The sequence below is a fragment of the Osmia lignaria genome, chromosome 3 (assembly GCF_051020975.1).
Source record: "Osmia lignaria lignaria isolate PbOS001 chromosome 3, iyOsmLign1, whole genome shotgun sequence".
NCBI classification, from domain to species: Eukaryota; Metazoa; Arthropoda; class Insecta; order Hymenoptera; family Megachilidae; genus Osmia; species Osmia lignaria.
In genome coordinates, this window is record NC_135034.1 from 11,548,671 (window position 1) to 11,571,549 (window position 22,879).

General features: G+C 38.5%; 4 protein-coding genes and 1 long non-coding RNA gene across 11 annotated transcripts in view; 3 read left to right on the top strand and 2 right to left on the bottom strand.

Moving 5' to 3' along the window:
- Window positions 1-2,830, top strand: part of LOC117608033 (uncharacterized) — a 68,059-nt gene extending 65,229 nt beyond the window's left edge. For all 6 annotated transcript variants that reach the window (XM_034332496.2, XM_034332499.2, XM_034332497.2 and 3 more), the window contains one exon: window positions 43-2,830. In XM_034332496.2, coding sequence (XP_034188387.2) covers window positions 43-171 — 129 coding nt within the window. In that variant the 3' untranslated portion in view covers window positions 172-2,830. The remainder of the gene's footprint in view (window positions 1-42) is intronic.
- Window positions 2,831-7,056: 4,226 nt separating this feature from the next.
- On the top strand, window positions 7,057-9,242 carry LOC117608041 (uncharacterized). The gene is made up of 4 exons (XM_034332535.2): window positions 7,057-7,491; window positions 7,859-8,356; window positions 8,593-8,851; window positions 8,925-9,242. The coding sequence occupies exons 1-4, from the start codon at window positions 7,425-7,427 to the stop codon at window positions 9,142-9,144; spliced, it is 1,044 nt and encodes a 347-aa protein (XP_034188426.2). The 5' UTR covers window positions 7,057-7,424; the 3' UTR covers window positions 9,145-9,242.
- fz (frizzled class receptor) lies at window positions 8,462-16,988 on the bottom strand. Its single transcript, XM_034332532.2, has 4 exons — window positions 16,857-16,988; window positions 11,856-13,012; window positions 11,285-11,664; window positions 8,462-11,213 (listed from the first exon to the last, which is right to left on the bottom strand). The coding sequence occupies exons 2-4, from the start codon at window positions 12,653-12,655 to the stop codon at window positions 10,675-10,677; spliced, it is 1,719 nt and encodes a 572-aa protein (XP_034188423.1). The 5' UTR covers window positions 12,656-13,012; window positions 16,857-16,988; the 3' UTR covers window positions 8,462-10,674.
- Window positions 16,846-20,964, top strand: LOC117608046 (uncharacterized). The gene is made up of 3 exons (XR_004582283.2): window positions 16,846-16,987; window positions 17,787-18,732; window positions 19,889-20,964. It is a non-coding gene; the product is annotated as an uncharacterized LOC117608046 (long non-coding RNA).
- ttk (zinc finger and BTB domain-containing protein ttk) overlaps window positions 17,950-22,879 on the bottom strand; it is a 41,016-nt gene continuing 36,086 nt past the window's right edge. The window contains exons 5-7 of one of the 2 annotated variants that reach the window (XM_034332528.2): window positions 20,963-21,228; window positions 18,469-18,744; window positions 17,950-18,102 (exon numbers count right to left, since the gene is read on the bottom strand). In XM_034332528.2, coding sequence (XP_034188419.1) covers window positions 17,950-18,102; window positions 18,469-18,744; window positions 20,963-21,228 — 695 coding nt within the window. The remainder of the gene's footprint in view (window positions 18,103-18,468; window positions 18,745-20,962; window positions 21,229-22,879) is intronic. The other variant, XM_034332530.2, reaches the window with a different exon arrangement.

Sequence of the window (22,879 nt, forward strand, 5' to 3'; positions counted from 1 at the left end):
GTACGAATGTATAATAAGGGATTTTATTAATTTTCTTTTCAGCCTGCATACGTAGTCCACATCTTCCCGTCGTGCGATTTCGCGAACGAGAGTTTGGCAAGGATCGCACCAGACCTGTTACACCGTGTCGCGAAGATCGCCCATTTGCTCATCGTAATTGCCACGGTTTGAGGCCAACCAGTGGTCTGCTGGATTATAATCTACCTATACTTCTCGCCTTCAAGCACTTGTAGGACGCTTCGCACGTGGCATGAAGCCTGGAGTGTCCCAACGACAAAGTGCAGCATCGTACAACAAAAGAGGAGAGTATTCTGGAGGGGAATGATCTCTCCCCCAGAGATATATTAGTGACAATCAAACGGATCCCGGCGCTAATCGTGCCGATTTCTAGATCGTAAGGCCTAAAAAGACGAGGTACGGGGTTGTGTTACGTCGAAAAGGGAGGCTAGCCACGGTCAATGCTCGCAAAACATCACCGGGCATGCCTTTCTTCCCGAAATCATTTGGCGAGGGCGAGATCATTCGAAGAGTAAACCCCCAATGACTCGCAGTACGCCGATACCGCTGACGACGTTTGTGAGATCGACCGACGTCACTCTTGGTCTTTCTGACAAGCGAGTCAGGCACAACCCCAGCCCTTAGCCGAAGACCTTCGATTCGAACCACGCGATTTCCTCACGAGAACGAGAGAAAGAAAACTATAAAGGATACGAAACGAAACCGCATTTCGTAAAACTCTTTAAAAAAACACGTTCGTCCCTCCTCTAGGAAAACAGTAAAACATAATTATTATCTACCGTTGCTCTAGATGGACAGTCGATTTCGTAAAGTAAGAAGAGAATTAGATGAAAAATAAATAAAACCAGAGGAATAATGAAGATGGTAAATAAAAGCTAACGTACCCCTACCACTATACACGAGCTATTTTAAGTAAGGCTTAGGTATTAATGATACTTGTATAAATTATAAGCGAGCCAGCAAGGGCATAACTACTGTGATTTTAATTATTTAACGATATATATCTCTGCGTAAAGACGATGATAAAAAACAAAAAAGTGAAAACATATAAAACGATGACCGAGTCTGGGTCCGCGCGGTATGTGATGTGTTTTTTGTATAATACTGCTCTATATAAATACCTATGTATTATATTAATTGTAACAATAGTTGCTGCCGCCGCTGTTGCTGCTGCCGCTCGTGTCGAACTAGAAAGTAACGTTAGGATCCTAGACCTCTAGCGAAAACGAAAAAAAAAAAAATGAAGAAGAAGAAGAAGAAGCAAGTAAGAAGTAACAAAGGAGCGAAAGGACTACCGAAAATAATAGTGTTTATCTCTAGTGTAATATAATTTCCCGCAGCAGGATGTAACATATTATTATCGTGATTATCATCTTAGCACTATGTACATTATAAAAGAAGATTTTTAATATTCTTATTTTCGATTCTTTATTATTATTATTACTGTCATCATCGTCATTAGTATGGCTATCATTAATTATTATAATTATCATTATTATTATCATTATTATTATTACGATTATTGTCATCATTATTATGTTATTATTATTATTATGAATTAATTAATTATTACTACCACTACTGCTATTACTACTATAACTACTATACTATTATCACCACTACTACTACTATTATTATTACCACTACTCTACTACTACTATTATCGCTGCTATCAATTATTATTAACGTTACTACATCAGGCTAGTTAGAAACGTACCGATCCGCACATTGAAACGAAAAGGAAAAAGAATGATAAGGATGGGGCTTAAAAAAGAAAAAAAGAAAAGCATGTCGTACTGGATTAACAGAGTACAGTATGACCGATCTCATTGACCATTGACGTCGCCCCGTTTCTGGTGAACACTTCCATCCCTCCCTCATCCTCACCGACCCCCCGAATTTCTCTGATCCCCTTCGTCGCGTTCCGCGTGATAATGTCATAGACTCTAGCAATCGTTATCGAGGATAATGCGCTTACGTGTATAGACCAGAAAAATTATATTATATCACACGAAGCCGTGGAAGAAAAAAAAAAAACATATTAAGTAATATAAAAGGAAAAACTTACCTATTTGCGATATTATCGATGCTGCGCGTAGGGCGCTCGCCTCTAGAGGATAATCCCGTATGTAAAAGTATAATTAGGGATCGTCGAAACACGGTAAATTTATTATTTCTCAAGGTAATTCAATCGATCCTAAAGAATCGTTCTTATTTCATTTTTAATTTCTACTTGATCGAAGTTTTTCTTTTTATTTTTCAGTGATCCAACGTAACGATATGTATACGTGTACTTTGATATTTTTTTGACGTTTATTATTATTATCCATTTCTTGTATTTATAAGACTAGGAACAATGCAAGGTGTATACGTGTCGTTCAAAGACGATGCCTCTCGTGTTCTGACGATTCCTAAGAGAGAATTAAAAAAAAAAAATGCGAATTTAATTTAAGGCAGCGCGGATACTCGTGGAGCGTGTGCATGTACAGTGTAAAAGATGCGTTGTGCATATGTACAGTGTAGAAGTATAAGTGAGCGAGAGAGACGATGAATTTAAAAGAAAAAAAGCATATTATATTACAGCTACGGTTAAGTATAATAGGACGCGAACAAGACGCTTACGTCGCGGTGGATTTTTATTTCCTTCTTATTGGAAACAATAATGTATTCTTATTATTCCCTTTCGTCTCTCTATCCATTTCTGTTTCTTCTTTTCTCCACTCGATCCTCTGTGTCTTTATTTTTCTTTTCGGGACCGACGTTATTTTTTTTTTATATATATATATATGTATATTGTATAGAGTAAATGGAATCACCGCGACGTCCGTGTCCTGCGTCGTGTTTTATCTATCTTGTAAAATATCTGTGAATATTATGATTTAGTTTCTTCCTATTATAGGCTACTGGTATACAAAAAATGTTTATGTTACTACTTACTTAAGATGATGAAGAAGAAATGTACAGATATCACCATTTTTGTTTTGTGTTTTACTGTAGTTATTGATAATTATATGGATATTAACGATAATAATAACTATGATTAAAAAACTTAAGCACGGCTCGACGCGTCATTTTTAAAACCCGTTATTAGAAGAAGGAAGAAGATGTGAGAGATTCTTTCATTTGAACGCGAAACATTGTAGCAGATACTTCTAACTATCTTTGTACAAAATTTGCTCGTGTTTTTCGTTGGATTTAAAATGGGAAAACACGTCTTCAGTGGCTGAATTCGTTATTTAGATAGAAGCTGGTCTTCATCATGGTATAAAAGGTAAAAATAATATAACACCTAATATAATACGATACGTAATTTATTTCCATCTTTTGTTACATATTATTAATATACTATCTACTTATTTTGTATACAATCTCCACTTTTGTCACTTATAAAATTTGTAAAAATATCTGTTGAGAATACGAACACGAATCATCTTTCTTTCTTAATAAAACGATTAAATTTACCATATTCAATACGTATTTGCGATAATTAAATTTTTGTCGTTCAAAATATCTGATTTTACAAATTGAATTTCTATCTCTTTTGAAAGAAAAACGCTGTGAATTAAAAAAAGGAGTATCGTTTATTAATAAGGTTGGTAAATATCATAGGTAAATATCATTACATCCCTTACATTTCTGCATCCTTTACATCATTGCATCCCTTACATGTCGGCATCCTTTATATCATTGCATCCCTTACATTTCTGCATTCTTTACATCATTGCATCCCTTACATTCCTGCATCCTTTACATCACTGTAACCCTTATATTCCTGTATCCTTTACATCTCAACGTCCTTTACATCCATGCATCCCCTACATTTCTGCATCCTTTACATCATTGCATCCCTTACATCACTGCAACCCTTATACTCCTGTATCTTTTAAATCTCAACGTCCTTTACATCCCTGCATCCCCTACATTTCTGCATCCTTTACATCATTGCATCCCTTATATTCCTGCATCCCTTACATCACTGCAACCCTTATACTCCTGTATCCTTTACATCTCAACGTCCTTTACATCCCTGCATCCCCTACATTTCTGCATCCTTTACATCATTGCATCCCTTATATCCATGTATCCTTTAGATCCCTACACCGGAAACCACAACATTGAGCTAAATTTTTGCGAAATTTAGTTCCTTTTTTTGCCACCAGAGGGCGCTGGTTTGACGTCGAGATTTTAGTTCACATTTTTGCCGCTAGAGGGCCAAAATTTCTGCTTGATTTAGTTCTTTTTTCTAAAACCAGATGGCGCTGATTCGAGGTCGAGATTTTAGTTCACATTTTTGCCGCCAGAGGGCCAAAAATCATGCAAGGTTTAGTTCCTTTTTCTAAAACCAGATGGCGCTGATTCGAGGTCGAGATTTTAGTTCACATTTTTGCCGCCAGAGGGCCAAAAATCATGCAAGGTTTAGTTCCTTTTTCTAAAACCAGATGGCGCTGATTCGAGGTCGAGATTTTAGTTCGCATTTTTGCCGCTAGAGGGCTAAAATTTGAAAATTCAAAAATTCAAAAATTCAAAAATTACTTACCTTTACTTACCTTTACTTACCTTTACTGGAACCAGTTCTTGTAATATACTTATTATAAGGGTTGCAGAGACATAAGGGATGTAAGGGACGCAGAGATGTAAAGGATGGAGGGATGTAAAAGATACGGAGATGTAAGGAAGGCAGTGATGTGAGGGATGCAGTGCTATAAGGGTTGCAGGGACATAAAGGATGTAAGGGATGTAGAGATGTAAAGGATGGAGGGATGTAAAGAATTAAGGGATGTAAAAGATACGGGGATGTAAGGAAAGCAGTAATGTGAGGGATTCAGTGCTATAAGTGTTGCAGGGACATAAGGGATGTAAGGGATGCAGAGATGTAAAGGATGGAGGGATGTAAAGAATTAAGGGATGTAAAAGATACGGGGATGTAAGGAAGGCAGTTATGTGAGGGATGCAGTGCTATAAGGGTAGCAGGGACATAAAGGATGTAAGGGATGCACAGTTGTAAAGGATGGAGGGATGTGAAGAATTAAGGGATGTAAAAGATACGAAGATGTAAGGAAGACAGTGATGTGAGGGATGCAGTGCTATAAGGATAAGCTCATAAAAAGAATGAAGAAATAAATATCTGCCTAGGGAGGGCTTGGTCCATAGAGAGGAGTAGCATAAAAAATAGTTGGGGAGCGTGGGTCTTGGCCCATAAAGGAGGATAAAATAATTAATAATTAAAAGGGATGGGTCTTGGCCTATAAAGAGGGAAAAAATAATATAATTTCAGATGTCTTTACGACACTTGGGACAAGATAAATGAGGTAAATTAAATAAACTCCGGAAAGAAATTCGAGGATGATTTTTATACTGGTTGTGCCCTCTACGTACGAGCCTGATTTCATCCTGGGGTGTCAGGGACCCCGAAGCACTGGTGACGCTCAGTGCATACCGACCTGATTCCATTCTGGGGTGTCTGGGACCCCGAAACACCGTTAATACTGTATATCGTCCTGCGGTGTCTGGGACCCCGAAGCACCGTTGATACTCCCTGTATATCGTCCTGGGGTGTCAGGGACCCCGAAGCACCAGTGACATACTTTATATACCTACATTACGGCATCCGGGGTGTCAGGGACCCCGGAGCATCGCTGGCGCTGCCTACATAACAATATATCATCTTGGGGTATTAGGGACCCCGAAGCACCAGTGAATCTGTCTGTATACCGAGATGATATCATCTTGGGGTGTTAGGGACCCCGAAGCACCGGTGAATCTGTCTGTATACCGAGATGGTATCATCTTGGGGTGTTAGGGACCCCGAACCACCAGCGACATTCTTTGCATACCGACAAGATGGCATTCGGGGTTTCAGAGACCCCGGCGCACAGATGACACTCTTTGCTTACCTACATTGCGGCATTCGGGGTGTCTGAGACCCCGAGGTACCGGTGACTGATATTATGCAATCCGGGGTATCAAGGACCCCGAAACAACTAGCGAAATATAAGAACGAAAAACGAACAAATCGTGAAACTCACTTGTTCGGAATAGTGATGGGTTTGACCGGATCTAGCGAAATATAAGAACGAAAAAGGAACAAATAGTGAAACTCACTTGTTCGGAATAGTGATGGGTTTGACCGGATCTAGCGAAATATAAGAACGAAAAACGAACAAATCAAGAAACTCACTTGTTCAGAATAGTGATGGGTTTGACCGGATCTAGCGAAATATAAGAACGAAAAACGAACGAATCGTGAAACTCACTTGTTCGGAATAGTGATGGGTTTGACCGAATCTAGCGAAATATAAGAACGAAAAACGAACAAATCCTGAAACTTACTTGTTCTAAATAGTGATGGGTTTGATCGGATTTAGCGAAATATAAGACATAGATAAACAAACAAATTAGGAATTAGTGAATGCAGGATAGCGATGGATTTGATCGGAAATAGGGAAATATAAGACTTAAAAACCAAACAAATGGCGAAATAGTACAATACTACCATTAATTTTTATATTTCACAATTGTTTATTAATAAAATTATTGTTATATCTATTTAACTTGTTTATTTCTTTACATTTTACTCGCTCCTTTACATCCCCCTTTTAGTCGCCTCTTACGACAGGCAGGGGATACCGTGGCCGTATTCTAAGCCCCCCCGAGCCACAGGGGGTGATACCGACCTGATATCCTGATGGGGTATCAGGAACCCCACAGCAGTGGTGGTGCTGTATTCATACCGATCTGATTACATCCTGGGGTGTCTGGGACCCCGAAGCACTATTGGCGCTCTGTACATACCGACCTGATTCCATCTGGGGTGTCTGGGACCCCGCTGCGCGAATGGCGCTGTCTACATACCGGGTTCGTTTCGTCCTGGGGTGTCTGGGACCCCGAAGCACTATCGGCGCTCTGTACATACTGACCTGATTCCATCCGGGGTGTCTGGGACCCCGTTGCGCCGATGACGCTGCCGACTTTAATTCAACTTGGGGTGTCTAGGACCCCTTAAAACATGACCCTTCGAAATAAAGACATGTCCCTGAATAAAACGTTTAAAAATGTCTACTGGTGGCTTACATGACAGTAGTTTTGTAACATATATTTACGAATTTGTCATATATACGTAAAGGTTTAACCGGTTTCAATGGGATGTTTTTTTAATGCGTCTACATTTTTGTCAAACTTGTACTAATATTTTATAACTGTGTATTACAAGTCTGAAGAGTATATAAATGCCAGATTGATCTTAGGTTAAGTGATTCTGTGGAGATTGGACTGTAAGACGTTTTGTTTATTTTTATAAATATTTACCATATTTGTTACTTTATACAGCTACATAAAAAGGTTCTAAGTAGATAAAGTCGTGTGTTGTTAATAAAACTACTATTCGTAAGTGACTTAAAGATTCTACGATGTCGTTATCTCGTATCAGTAATTCTACCGATTTATTGACGGCTTTATCTCGCGTTTTACCAGCAGGTATGAAATTTACAACATATTTTTAAATAGAAATTTATATTTATTATTTACTGAAATTTATCAATTATCCCAATAATATTGTTTATTTGTCAAATTCACTGCTTTTTAAATAAAACAGTACAACGGAGGTTACATATGCACATAAATGACTTTAAATTTGGAGGACATGTTACTATTTATGACTGTTTTAGAAATAAACGCAAGAAAAAATGACAATTTTCGAATGACTCTTCAGTTCTTATATAACCTTACCAAGAATGACCAAATATAAAATTAATTTAAAAGTGACGTAAACAAACGACAGAATTTTCTCGACTTGTATATTTAATTGTCTGAACATGTTTCAATTATACATTATTTTTTTCAGCGAATGCATTTGGCGAAATGCAATGCACACGATATACGACGATACGTCACACGAAGGCCCTTCATGGAACAAGTGTCCGTCGTTACCCTAACCCTCCTACATTACCGCTTCCTACAAATGTTTCTGAAATATTTGCCAATGAAACTGGTCGTTTCACTCCCGAAAGAGCACGAGACATTTCTATACCAGTGTTGCTTTACTATAAAAGTGACTGTAAATCATTTATTTCGGCGCAACCATCAAAATTGGCAGAGTCTTCAAACAGCTCTGAAGTTTGTAAAGACACTCATGTAGATTCGTACGATTGCTTTGGCGCGGTCAGTTTAAATGGTACGATGCAAAGTAATGTTCCAAAACCATATTCTTCTAATGGAAAATCAACCCATTTAAATATGCCTGGCGGACAATGGGCCAGAGACGAGAAATATATTGCCGAGGATATGCAGAAATCACATTATCGAACCGTTAATTTGCCACAATTGAAACTGGATAAACGCGGTTAGTAAAGTGCTCAATGAAACTCAAAACTCCGTCCTACGCTGTCGAATTTAAAATAGAATTAATCTTGCACATGGTGAGGGGATGCAGCAATTAAAAGAAAAAAAAAATAAATGCACTTTATTCTATATACAAATTGTACCTTGCCGGTAAATTCTTTTTTACCGAAATTTTCAGTAATATATAAAATATAACCAGCAAGGTAAATAGTCTAGAAATTGCAATCTGTCACTCAGGTCTGGCAAGTTATGTCTCAACGAATGTTCTTTTACAAAGAATGTATCCAGAAAAATATATATTCAGTATGGGATATTCGACGAATGCATCGCAACAAGTAACTGATACACAAGATACCGATAAAAAACCAAAATATATAATTTTATCCAGGAAACAAAAACTTCAAAGAGTGATCAAGGATTATGGAGCTACCGTTGTTGTGTTTCATGTAGTAATATCTATAATATCCCTTGGCGCTTGTTATGCAGCTGTAGTTGGGTTAGTTTTACAAAATTGTTATTCTAACTATTTGAATAATTTCTTATATTTATCTTAAATATATTGATTTCAGCGGGATAGATTTAGCGCCTCTCGTTAAATTCGTAATACTTGATAACAGTCAAGTAGAACAAATTCTTACTAACTCGTCATCCTTCCTGTTGGCGTATGCTATTCATAAGTTGTTGGCGCCTATGCGTATTGGCATAACATGCGGTGTTACCCCAATACTTGTACAATATTTACGAAGAATCAAGATTCTTAAACCTCCAAAAGTGACGAAGACAAATTAAAATGTTGAGTGATCGATTACAATTGTTATAGCAATACATATGTGTACCTTGTAATTTATAATTGTTTTAATTTGACTAAATAAACATATTTGTGTATATATATATATTTTGGTTTATTATTATAAAGAATATAATAGTTATAATTACTTTACACAACGTCACGTATATTTTATATATATTTTTTGCGCATCTACTACAATGTAAGTACGGCTGTTTCAATTATAGTAGTTTTGACTCTCTTTACTTTTGCTGTTTGCCTTCTTATTAGTTGCCGTAAATACATGACATACACAAAAGCTCGACAGTTTCAATGGACGAATTTAATTATATTGGAACAACGACCGCACTCGGTTGAGAAGTAATTACCGAGTTTATTTTCGAATTCAAGTGACCCATATTAATCGAGTTATCCATTTAATTTGATTACGCATAGGAAACATACGAAAATGCCATTTAATTGGCGGACATGTATATGTACATAACTTTTTTAAAAAATATATTATAGTACATAGTAAAATTAATAGATGTAGGTATATACAATTTAGTTTACCTAGGGCAGTAATATGTCTTACAATTTAATTTTACATCTTTCGAAGATACGTTTGCCTTCAATTGTATCCTGCAAAGGCTAGATTCAAAAAGTTTATTTTAAAAAAAAAGAAGAAAAACATGGGAAGATTTCTAGTGGATTGAAAAGAAAAAAGATTTTCAGCGTTCTTAAAGGATTACATAATTGAATATCATAAAATATTTCTAAAATTGTTTTGTAAAAAATATAAAAATTGTTCGCGAGATTAGTAAGCGTAATTGTTCTTCATTTATCAAACCCAAAAGTGAAACAGGTTTGAAACTACGATCAAACATACAAATAGTACTCACTGTTTTGTGCATGGCAGGATAGTACACTTATAAACACTGAACACATCGTCTGCAAACAGTTTGAGCATTTATAACTTAAATGATAAGATATTAGTTATGGATTCTGTTAATGTATAAATGAAAAGGTTTTTAATACTTAAAAGTATGATTTAAACATCGTCTAATAATACTTGCAAACTAATGCGACGATTAGTTCTCTAACATTTTATACAGTCCTTATGCAACTTTTATAAAAATACAACAAAAAGAATTCACAAGTAGCTTAAACAAACATACAATCGGTAAAAAAATATTTTGGCACAGTACATTTTATATAATCCTCATTGCTCTTTACAATGCACTGGTAATATATAAAAATTACATTGAAATACGCGTCTCTGTATTCAGATCTTAGAATAAATGAAATCTAGATATATTTTTGTTTCATATAGATTGGACATTTTAATTACCAGCAATAAAATACGTACTTTCCTTGTCAATTTAATTACTTTTTATTTGAGCACGCGATTAGTTAATGATTAGATATAGTGATTAAAAAAGGCTAATCTCTTTTTATGTATAGAATTAAGTCTTTAAACATACGCATTATCGCGTTGTCCTTGTATGCGATTGAAAAAGGCAGATCTTTTACTTTGATAGAATTAAAAGTCTTTAAACATACGCTTCGGCGCGTCGTCCTTGTATATGATGAAAGAACTGCCGCCAACTGGTTAACGTTTTACTTGACCATACCCAAAAGCTGCTTGTGATACCAACAATCATAGCCATTAAATATTTTATCATGAATACCTCGAACTCTGGTCTCCTACCGACATCGCGGGTACGCTCGCCAACGGGACACGGCATGGAATACAAAGATTGTGGTCCCGGCCTCGAGCACATCTCCATATTCCAGGTCAACATCCATTGATCAAAATATGCTTGCTCGTAAAATAAACAAGCAATGACAATTAATGCAGGAACTATATATAGTACAGAAAATATGCCGATACGAATCATTAATTTCTCTAGTTTGTCAGTCTTTGTACCATCGTGTTTCATAACTGTACGTATCCGGAAGAGGGAAACAAAGCCGGCTAATAAAAAGGCAGTTCCAAGGATAAGATAGACGCATAATGGTGCCAGAACGAATCCACGTAGAGCTTCGACGTTCCAAAGTCCGACGTAGCAAACACCGGACAGTATATCACCTGTGGAAAATGAAAAATGTATTAGTTAAATAAATTACAACGAACAATATCTTTGTCTCTGGATTGTTTACCTTCTACCTTTCCCATTGCGAGAATCGTAACCGTTTTTATTGCCGGTGCAGCCCAAGCTGCTAAATGAAAATATTGCGAGTTGGCTTCGATTGCTTCGTGGCCCCATTTTAGTCCAGCTGCCAGGAACCATGTCAGGGTTAAGATCACCCACCATATACTGGATGCCATTCCAAAGAAGTAAAGTACCATGAACAGTACTGTGCACAGTTCATACTTGGTGCCCTGAGTTATAGTTGATGCCATTTGAATTCTCATATCTAAAGGAGGTGGGAACGGTTCTCTGCACGCGATAGAATTACCAGCAGCCCAACCGATCACATAGGCTAATGCTACCATCAGGTAGCACACAGACAAAAAGATGATTGGTCTCTCTGGATACCTAGATGTTAAACAATAATATCTTTGTTAAACTGTAAATTAAAGGCAATGTATATATGTGACCTTGTTAGTGAACATCAATGATAATTAAAATATGCGTATCTGCATATAATACAAAATTTCTAATCCTCCCACTTTATGTTAATGAGGTTACTACATGCATTAATATGAATACAATAAACTTTTTTTTACCTGAATCTATCAGTGTCAATGAGAAACGTCAGGAAGGTAAAGAAACAAGAAGCTGCACAAACAGATGCCCATGTACCGACCCAAACCCTCGAAAATCGTCGTTCTCGTTCGGTGAAAAACATTCCATCGCAAGGTGCGCCGCAATCAGGCTCGACTTTATCGCCGACCTTCAACGAATAGCCGAGTTTTTGAGGAACCTTGAACTGCATAGGGCAAACGAAACCAAAGTCCCTTGCGCCGAGCGTGAAACCGCTGCCATAAGGTTTTGGGCCTCCTGTCCAGGATGGTTGAAATTCGGCTACCGGCATACGTGGTGGAGGGTAAACCGGCGGCGATGGTTCCGGTGGTGTGGTCTCGTTATGACCGACGCAAAGTTCCGGTCCACCGTTTTCGGGTAGCTTCGAACAATCGAGATTTTCCGGCCAAGCAAAGCCGAAACTATTCATCAAACGTTCGCATCCTGCACGAGCACTTTCGCATAACGATCTGCACGGGGGTATCGCTCTGTCGATGATGGTGCATACAGGCGCGTAAACTGTGCATAGGAAGAAACGAAGGTCGGGGCTGCATTTCATCTTGACCAGGGGCGCGAACTGATGCACCTCTTGGCCGGCGTCCTCTTGCTTTTGATGGTTCATCAGGTTCGGCATGATCGTCTCGTTGTACGGTATATTCATACACAAATTGATGGTGATCGGTTCGCATCTTCCGTGATGGGCCAAGGGATCTTTCGCGTGAAGAGCACTGACACCGAGCACGGCTACCAAAAGAGCATAAACCGTCGCGTAACACGGAATCATATCTGCGTCTTCTTGCGGCGACCGCCACTTTTAAGATTAATCGTCACGCGAAGCAACCTTCTAAAACACCGGAACGCACCACGCTTACGGACATCACCAATAAATCGTGCTGAACATAATAATACTGAACGGAAGGAGCGGGGAAACGGGTATACCTAACGACGATGATGGACGCGACCGTAATACTGTAAACAGAACACGGTGAATGTATTTTCCTAGTGGGAGAACCCTGAAGAGAACTAGATTCACGCTACCGCTACCGCCACCTACAATGATGCGTGAAAATCTCGTCGGTGTTTTATGGAAGAAGCATTTGCCTTTAGCTTTGGAAGAATTCTAGCAGAAATTAAAGAGAGCCTAAAAAAGAAAAGAGACAAACTTGTTATCCTTGCATGTAAAAAGAACGTGGACAAATAAAGCAAGCGGGACCTCTCCTTTAATTTTACTAAGGGACGCTTAAGTGTCACGCGATCATGGGTACACGATTTGATGACATAAAATTATCGCAACATATCGCTTAAAGTTTATTAAAAATGACCATATAAACCTTTCGTGAATATTTTTAATACAAACTAACTGATTTTTTAGGGAATTGTAATACTGTACAGTAAAACGGGTTGTAAAATGACGAGACGCGATAACGATCGGTTCATTTTGATTTTATTTCTTTCCCGACATATAATGCACAATACGTTCGATTTCGTTAGTTTGTAATGTTTATTCATCGCAGATGATTAGCGTGATCGTAAGTACTATGGTTTTTGTTGTAGTAGTTTCCGCATTTAATCATATAGTACATACGTGCTCGTGAATTTCGTGCACCTTTAGACGGGGTCGCATTATTCGGGCGGTCATCGTCACCGCGTATTACAATGATAGTCGTTGGATTGATCCAAATCGCCCGAAATACGATTCGCAAACGGCCTCGTTATCGTAAACAAATAAATAATTTCTCTCCTTGGAATACTCTCAACTTGAATCGCCCTAACAGACGTAGGAGGTCAGCCTTACGATCTTACGATTAGTAACACTTAAGATTCAATACGGAAGATTGAAAATAATGTCGAGCAAGCCACTGTTTCGTCTTCCTGTTTCTCTCTGTAATTTCAACGGTATCGATACTCTTTTTGACCGTCATCGAACGAACAAAGCCTGTTATTAAAGAAAATGCGATCCGACAGGATTCATCGAATGAACTGTGGTTGCTACCAATCTTTCAGATTGAAACAACCAGTTCTTTTTGGCTTTTGTATCGTATGAAAAAGAAAGAGGTCACTTCATTTATCACTTATACTCTGCTAAAGGGAACTAATAAATTAATGTATATTAATATACGTCTACAGCGCGTTACGCATAAAACAAGTTAATAACGAGGAAGACTGATAATGGAAGGTTCGTAATATTTTATAGTATAGTAAAACCAGACAAGATAAGATGAATTTCTCAAATGGATCGTATACGTTCATTGGACCTATTGTTATTCTTCTTTTTGTAAGAATGATTTGAGGATTTTAAAACAGTTATCCTTGGCACAAAGCACGAAGATTATAGTGAAAATCATTTCACTTCGTTTATTTAATGAGACGTGTTAAGTATTTTTTTAATCATAGCACGACCCGCGTGCTTATTTTCTATCTTAAAACGTCCCAAGACTGTAAAATCACTGTTTATTATTGCATTCTAAAACCCTTAACTTTTGTTTCCTTCGATACCCGTATTTTATCTAAATAATTTTGAAATATATAAAAAGTGATAATGAACGAAAAGACCAGTTATCGGTGTCAGGTAAATCATAAGCAACTGCTGGATCCATCATGATATACATGATATAATTACAACGTTTAAGCGCTAAGAAGAACTTCTGGAAGAACTACTATTCTGGAATGTAAGAGGAAGACGAAAAGTGGCTGATGTTTTTGCCTCGACAAAAGTCGATTAACATCCTCTGCCCCTACACAATTACGTCGTGACGTGCATACGTGTCTCATTATGTACACGTAGGATTAAAAATCTAGTATACGGGCAGAGGTTTTATCTCTTTCATGTATGCGCCTGTACATAATTACGTGCAAAATCCGTCGCGCAATGTCAGAAGAGAGTTGCCTCTTTCTGGTTAGCTCTTTGGAGGTTAGGTTGTACACGTGTAGTGTACTACGTTGAACTGTCGCGAATTATGTTTATATATACATATATATATATATATTTTTGTCGATTTCATTATCGGTTAAAAAATTACAGATAAAATACGACTACTGGAACAGGAACAATTGATTAGATTCGAAGTTCTAATTTTCGCGCCACCGTGTCTTCGACCGTGTGAACCCCTCCAAAGAGTTAAGCCACTAACCCGCTCGTTTGGAAAAAAAATAATTGATGCAATCGCAGTGGTAATAAAAAGGCGTGTATAATTTAATACACCTTTCTTGATTAGCACCGAACTTAACGACTAGTCAGTTTACGTACGCGTTCATAACCACGCACGATTCTACATTTTTAGTTTCATTTATTTTATTTTTTTCACTTTTGAAATTGTAATATCGTGTGTTTAAAATCTCGAGTCGAATGCAATTCATTCTTCTGCCGTTGCGCTTTAACGACACGCAACAATTAAATAGAGATTAAAATACTTTCGAGACATTCGAAAAAATGGACAGACTTTCTTGGAATATTCAGCAAGATTAATACATATAATGCTCTCGCGCAAATAAACGCCAGCTCGCATTATATATTAGATTTATTCGTACCTTCGCGTACGTGTAGATATATTTTTTTTTTTTATCTATTTATCGATCTATCTATCGTCCCTCTAGCGACACTAATTAGTGTCCAACTAACTTGTTCGAATGCGTCAGGTGTGCGTGTACCGTGATCTCGTATAATGCGAAAATAAATAATAATTTTCTACGAATATCTGTTTTAAACTCACACGGTTCGGAATGTTCTTCGCGGATGAATAATTCTCGAATGGAACAACGAAGTTAAATAATTTTCAAATTCACCAGAGAATACAAGGACCAACAACTGTGAGGTCATTGAAGGCCGTTTTAGATCCCTTTAATGTGCCTGTAAGGAACTTGTTATGCGGTCTTTGTACTCGTCTATAGAGACCATATCACACCATCAAAAACGTACCATTGAAAGAAATAAATGCGATCTTCGTATCTAGAAACTACCGCCACCTACAAAGGAATTCTTTTCATTCTACACGACCCTACCATACCGTCCCGCTAACAATAAAATATGGCGATGGTAGTTGCTGGATCACCCCACATATTGCTTCTCCGATAATTTTAAATGCCATTTAAGGGGTTCGGTCACTTTCAAAATGAAAAAAAAAAAGATGTTACGAACAGTTTCATGAACGCCATCCACGCAAGACGCATCAATACCCGTATACCGATATAATTTCTATGAAATTCACGCGTGTCGCGACGTTCACGTTCCGTTCCTGTTAAAGAACAATTGCACGAATAAAACGGCTGTTCAGGCAACACGCGACACCTGTGCACAACGAATGTAACAAAAGAGAGAACGAACAAAATCGAAGAAAAATTAGTTAGTACGGTTGCACTTTTGAGCAAACGATCGCTCTTATCGCGTATCGTAGTAAACGTACCGCATTTTGTATACGCAACAAGATATCGTACGCCTGGGAAGATATATATTTGGCACTGGATTCTCTTCGAGAGAGCCTCTCAGGTTCGAATCGTAATTATTTTCCGTTAATTAATTACGATCGAATCGACCTTGGACGAGTAATACCGATCCCAGTTTAATTACACCGAACAGGTGTATTTTAATTTAATTAGAACTTTGAGTAAAAATAGCGTTGCTGTCTTCCTTTTATTTAGCAATAATTATGAAAATTAAAAGGAATTAGTGTCTATTATTTTTGGCAGTTCTAAAAGCGAGATTCTATAAATTGGAAGCGATTTTTCTTGGAATTGTTCCTTATCGTATAATTCCGATTTAATTCCTAAACTTTGACCTTCGAGTCGCCAGATTTACTCTCGAATATGAATCATCGAGAAGGAATATTTGAACAAATAAGATACGGATAATGAATGGTATTACTCGGCCAGGCTCGACGATTATATGGCCGCAACAATCAGCGCCGAAAAATACTGATTCTCGCTCTCTAATGGCTATACTTTCGCGCATTCGTTCGCGTATCGCTGCGATTAAGATCCACGGTACTTACCGAGATCAAAGGAACGATATCGACCCAACAAACGATCGAGAATCACGACGAGGTGAGCAGCGATGATGCTCGCGATTAACTTCGTCATCGGACTGCTGCCATGGACGCGACTCCCAGGCCCGCGCGAATAGGTATGTATATTTATTATACATATCGTGCAGCAACGCGTGGCCGTTTAGGATACGAAAAAAATATACGCAGCCACGCTTGCATTATGACTAGACAGTTTGTAATCCTCGTTCCAACGCTCGAAGATCACCCTGCCGACGTTCTTTGATTCGCGTTACACGGCTTTATCCTTACAGCTGTGCGGTCGATTCAAACGAACGATCGAACAATCATTCCGTCATGAAACGATTATAAATCTGATATAACGATGCTTTGAAATAGCTTCGAATCAACTTGAGCAGATGTGCCCACAGGAGAGACTCTTGCTATATTGCCATTTTCAAATTCGAGTCTCTAGGCTGAAACTCCTCCCTAATGTAATTTAATAATAAATTGGATTATTCACTGTTCAACCGCCATATCAGAATTTCTTTAATCCTTGAACAGCGAAACAGAGATCAATCGCGAGCCAAATATAATTACCCTAATTACCCAATGTATTAATCTAAAATTAAATGTATAATTGTTTAATGAAAGGGATTTATATACATTGGAAGAATAATTTTCAAGGGGACAGTGTAAAATTTAGAAAATGATAATAATAGAAAATAGAAAATCGAATTTAAATTGGGGATTTCTCCATGGTCCGCTGTTCGAGGGGTTAATTAATCACAATTCGGAATACCGTTCGATCGTCGAGTCCATAGACCAATTTTATATATAACGTTTTTCAATGATTGAGCATAGAACGCCGCCCCAGACTAATCCTAATTTGATCATAGTGTTTCTATACTCGAGTATCTCTTAATTACTTAACCATAGGGCTGCTGGTAGTCGATTAAAAGACGCACGAGGTGGAACGTCGACAGGTATCGATCCGCGCGCATCTCGATCGAAAGTTCTTCGAGCCGTGTCACGAGGAGAGCATCGTACGACGATGATATGGCACAAGATCTCCCTTCATCCTTTCCGCAAGGGCTCGGTCTTAGCTGTTCATCACGGTGGATCGCCTGGAGTAGCCTCGTCTCGTCACCGTTTCACCCTGAGCCTCGCACTCCCTCTTCACCCGATCGATAATGTCCGCCACCAGTTTCTCTTCTTTTTCCCTCTGCTGCTCCCAGTCTGGCCCTTTCCCGATCTGTCGGGGCACGTTTCACATATTTTCGCCCTTACTCTCTATCTCTCGATCGAGTGATCACGAATGATGCGCAAGGAAGCGGACGGAAGCTGGCGAGCAGCAAAAGCCCTTCCTTTTCTCCCTTTAAACCTTTCTCGAGCACAGGTGTGTAAAGCTCCACTTTTTTTTTTTTTTTCAAATTTTATTTCGTTCGAAAGAAGGGCTTCCACCTGCTTATGGAAATGCCAGCAGAAGGGAAAGCGGGGTGATGCTGAAGCGGGGGTAATCGCGCGACTAGCGAGGGGATGTGTTCAATTCAACGCCTCGGATCTTAATGGAAAGTATTTTGAATGCCCGTCGCTGCACGCGACACAGGGTAAGACTTACGTCGGAGGTCTTGCGGACCTTCTTGTTCGCCGGCTCCTCTCTGTTCTCGTCGTTCTCGTTGTCGGAATGCCGCGAGCTGAGGTGACCGATGTAACCCTTGCGGGACTTGAAGTAAGCGTTACAGCTGTGGCACTTGAAGAGCGGCGCCGGCTGGCTGACCTGGGTAGGCACGTGCAGTTTGTACTTGTGCCTGTACCAACGGGTTCGAGACGGTAGCACCTCGCCGCACCACTTGCAGACTACGGAACCGTCGTTTTGAATCAGGTATTCCAGCAGCTTGTAAAACAACGTTTATTTGGTTTTTTCTCTACCTTTTCTCTCTCTCTATCTTTCTCTGTCTCCCTCGTTCGCGTTCATTTTAATCCCCCCCACCGGTCTAATCGGAGAAGGAACCCCTTGCTCGACGATTCGTACCCAAACGTGCCTATTCAGACTATTCAAATTCCTGCGCAATTTATTATATCCACGCCGTTGTTACGATTATAAGAAAACTATTGTAAAAATTATCATTAAAAAAAAAAAAAAAAAAAAAAAAAACGGGTACCCAGGATTTGAACCGAGGACCTTCAGATTATGAGTCATGTGTTTAACCACGGAGCAGATCCGTGACTTGCAAGTTGAAGGTCTTCGGTTCAAATCCTTGGTTCCCAAAAAAAATTTTTTTTCTTTTATGATAATTTTTATGTAATAGTTATTCAAAAAGAGACAAATTATCATTAAAAAAAAAAAAAAATGTTGGAATCAAGGATTTGAACCGTGGATCTCTAGATTGCGAGTTGTATGTGTGAGTCTGTCATACTTCTCAATGTAAGCAGTAACTAACTTTAATTATTAATATCTTTTAAACAATTAGCCGTCTGCCCACAAAACGGGGTATAGGCGTGTTCAGCTCGACGAGCTCTACAAGCTGGCAAAGTTTCATTAATAAGTGAGTGTAACACTTGGGTAGTTCTCTTTGTCAGTGTACCTATGTAATCAGATGGCGATGAGTAGTTCGAAATAAGAGAGAAAAGACGAAATGAATTCGTGGAAAAATTGTAGTAACATTACATAGTATCGTGACACGTTCAATGGTCTTGAGGCGAGTGACTTGCAAATGTAAAGCTTTCTTGCATTGCCAGGTTCTCTCACGTCGTGTGTCGTGTTTGGCGCACACGTGACACCTTTTCGAAGGATTTTGTTTCTTACTAGTCGGCCGGTATACGTTCGGGGAAATGTCCCAAATTTTCGGCCTGTAATCGTAGGTGTGTATTATCCTCCAACTTCGATCAATTGAACGTAAATGAAAATTTCAGTTTCTTTTTTACAATCACGAAGAAATGAATTAGTCTAAATGGGCACGGTTAATTAAAAGAAATGAAATAAGAATTTCGTACAGCAAGGGGTTAAAATGGTTACAAGAATTTTTAAATGTTCGTAGGTACACGTAAAACGAGATCAACGTTCTCTTTTCATGGCGCAGATGAAGAATGCACCGACAGAAAAGGTGTCACCTAAGATAAACGACGTAAAAATAAGATCAACTTCCTCGCGCGCAATTATACACTGAGAAAGTACGGTTCAACGAACTACGCGCGTAAAGCTAGCGGCGCGCTAATGAAAGAGATACGAAGGGCAAACCAGATAAGAGTTGCGCACCGGCTGATAAAGGATTAATTTGCCAAATGAACGTTTCTTAGGGTGCTTTCCATTCGGTTGGCACGAAGTAAGAAACTTTTCATCGATCAAGGTGTCGGATCATCTCGATCAATTTATTTCTAAGCAACAAATACTTTGGTCAAAATATTTTTATCTTACAAATAAATGTTATCTTACAAAAATAATTCTGATCCGTTTCCAATTCATTTGAACGACCTAATTCCATAATACCTTTTATCCATCATCCATGGAGACTTACATAGGTAGAAGACAGATAAGATGATTACTCCTATTCACGAATTTTATTTGACTACTTATTGGCGCTAATTAAACAGGCGTTACAAACATATCATTTGTATCATACAACGCTCGACAGGTTTCTTTAAATAGTTACTCTTCAATAATGTACTTGGTAATTGCACTAAAAAGACACCGTTCAATTATTTTCGTCAACAACAATATTCACTATAATTTTTAACCGACACATATTTTTAACGTATACCTGTTAATAATAAATATTAGAAATAGAATTTTATGGAATAGGAAACGAGGAGCTGAAACGTAGCACAAATAAATGTTATCCCGGACAGCATCAGACAGCCGTGCCCCATTTACTGTCTCTATACAAGATAAAAAAAAACGAAGAAACGATTAACTAATGCCCTGAATAATGGAAAGCACCCTATCAAATCCGCGGCGTGACGAGCTTTCGTAGCGGTCTCTTCGTGGTCAGTCCGTTTCTGTTGGTGCAGTATCCCCGGGGACGCGCGAAAGGCCGCCCCCTCTTCGTGTTCGTCGTGTGAACGAAGCCGGCCGCAGGTGGTGCACTGCCTGCCGAAGCAGCGGACGAACCAACCTGTTTCCTGACCTCCGGTTCAGCCTCCCCGGACTCGGACTTCGGCAGCAACAGTTCGGCCCGATCCTCCTCACGGTCCGTCAGAAAGTGCATCCCGCTGACCACCCTCTCGGACTTGATGAACTCGCCGGCCTCGTTGGTCTCGTTGAACGCGTCCTCGCCGCTTCTCGTCGTCGCCGTGATGGACGACGCCGGTGGCGGCGAGGACGACGACGACGAGGTGCAGATCTCGAAGGTGATGTCGCTCGGCAGACTGGGCATCTGGTCTGGTTAGACATGGAATGAAAATAGGTACAGGTGCGTTAGTTGCGTTCCGAACAGGAGGAGATATTAGTACTCTTGCTTGGACCTTGAAGAATATGGAGAATCTGTTGAATGGATGGGTTTATATCGAGGAATTATCTGTGATTTATTAAGCGGTTGAAGAAATAATAATCGCACGGACCTCAAAGAGCGCAGATCGGGATCCGCGTATTCCGATAAACCGTAAAGGGTTTGAAATAGAATCTCTTCGGATCGTTATGTTTCTCTGCTTTGCTTTAATGGAGGTTGCACTAATCGATACAAGAAATAAACGGTCGGATAGACTATTGCAATGTATATCACAAAGAGTTACAAAGAAACTACAATTAGATAAAAACAAATAAAAATAATAATAGTTATTTTAGATTGTTATCGTTCTTATCGCCACCAGGCACCATATAACTCTAGGTACATACGTTATGCGCGTACATTTCGAAACAAATGTACAAGCCGACGACAACGACGATAATCAGCGAACGTGCAACTTTTCCTTTCTTTATTGTGTTACTCTCTGATTTTATAATTGTATGTAACGTTCGTTATATATATATATATATATATATATATACTTTTTTTTTGTGCGTGTGTGGTTTCTTTTAAACGCGCTCCACCACCCTCTAAACAGGGCGAACGTGTACAATATAATATAATATAATATAACATAGTATTTCTATATAATATATAATAAATTTTTTTTTCCCTTCCGCAACGTTTTATATCTCCTAATAGTTCACGCAATTATCGTCCCTATTGCAAATACCTATTTAACATTGTATCCTGTTAACGTTCTTCAAGAATGTTGCCTTCGTGTACCGCTTCTTTCTTCTATCGAAACAAATAGTGTGCTGTGCGATGCTTCCATGATGTTTCAGTGCAAATAAAAGTGCCAGTACTCGTATCCTATATATTATATGTAATATATTATATGTATGTATATGCGGTGTATATTGCTAATTAATAAACATATATAACCGTAAAAATTGGCTAAAACACGCTTGCATCATCATCGCTGGATCACAGCGTTATTTCTTTTCCTTTAAATTAGTGTAAGTAAGAATAATACAGAGGTGGACACGATCACTAACGTAGAACATCTTTTAATTCATATCAGAAGTCTACTGTGCGAACGAGTACATTTCCAAGCGATTAATCTTCTTATACCGTTCTTTTTCTCGATCACAAAGGAACAGCAATTCATGTTTTAGTTTGAAAAAAGAAACAGCTAAATTGAACAATTATGGATACACATTTGTTATAAATATTTTATCGAATCCTTGGCAATGTACTCGCGGGTTTAAACGTGTGTAACGCCGCGAATTTCATTCGCAGAGAAATCTTATGGTCTCTATGGATATTCTGGCGATAGATAGCATTTCATTGTTTCTCAATTCTTTTTACGGATTGTTGAGAATATCTACTTATGTACATACATTTATAGCGTTAATGCTGCATCTACACTATACAAATTTTATTGCTATCTTTAGTTTATTTTAATTTTTTTAATTTGCAATTTTGCGAACGTACTCGTAGCACTTATTACTAATTTCCAAGTTAATTTTGAATAATTTTTCTTCCTGTTTATTGGATGCTTGATGTCACGAGAGTCCATAACTA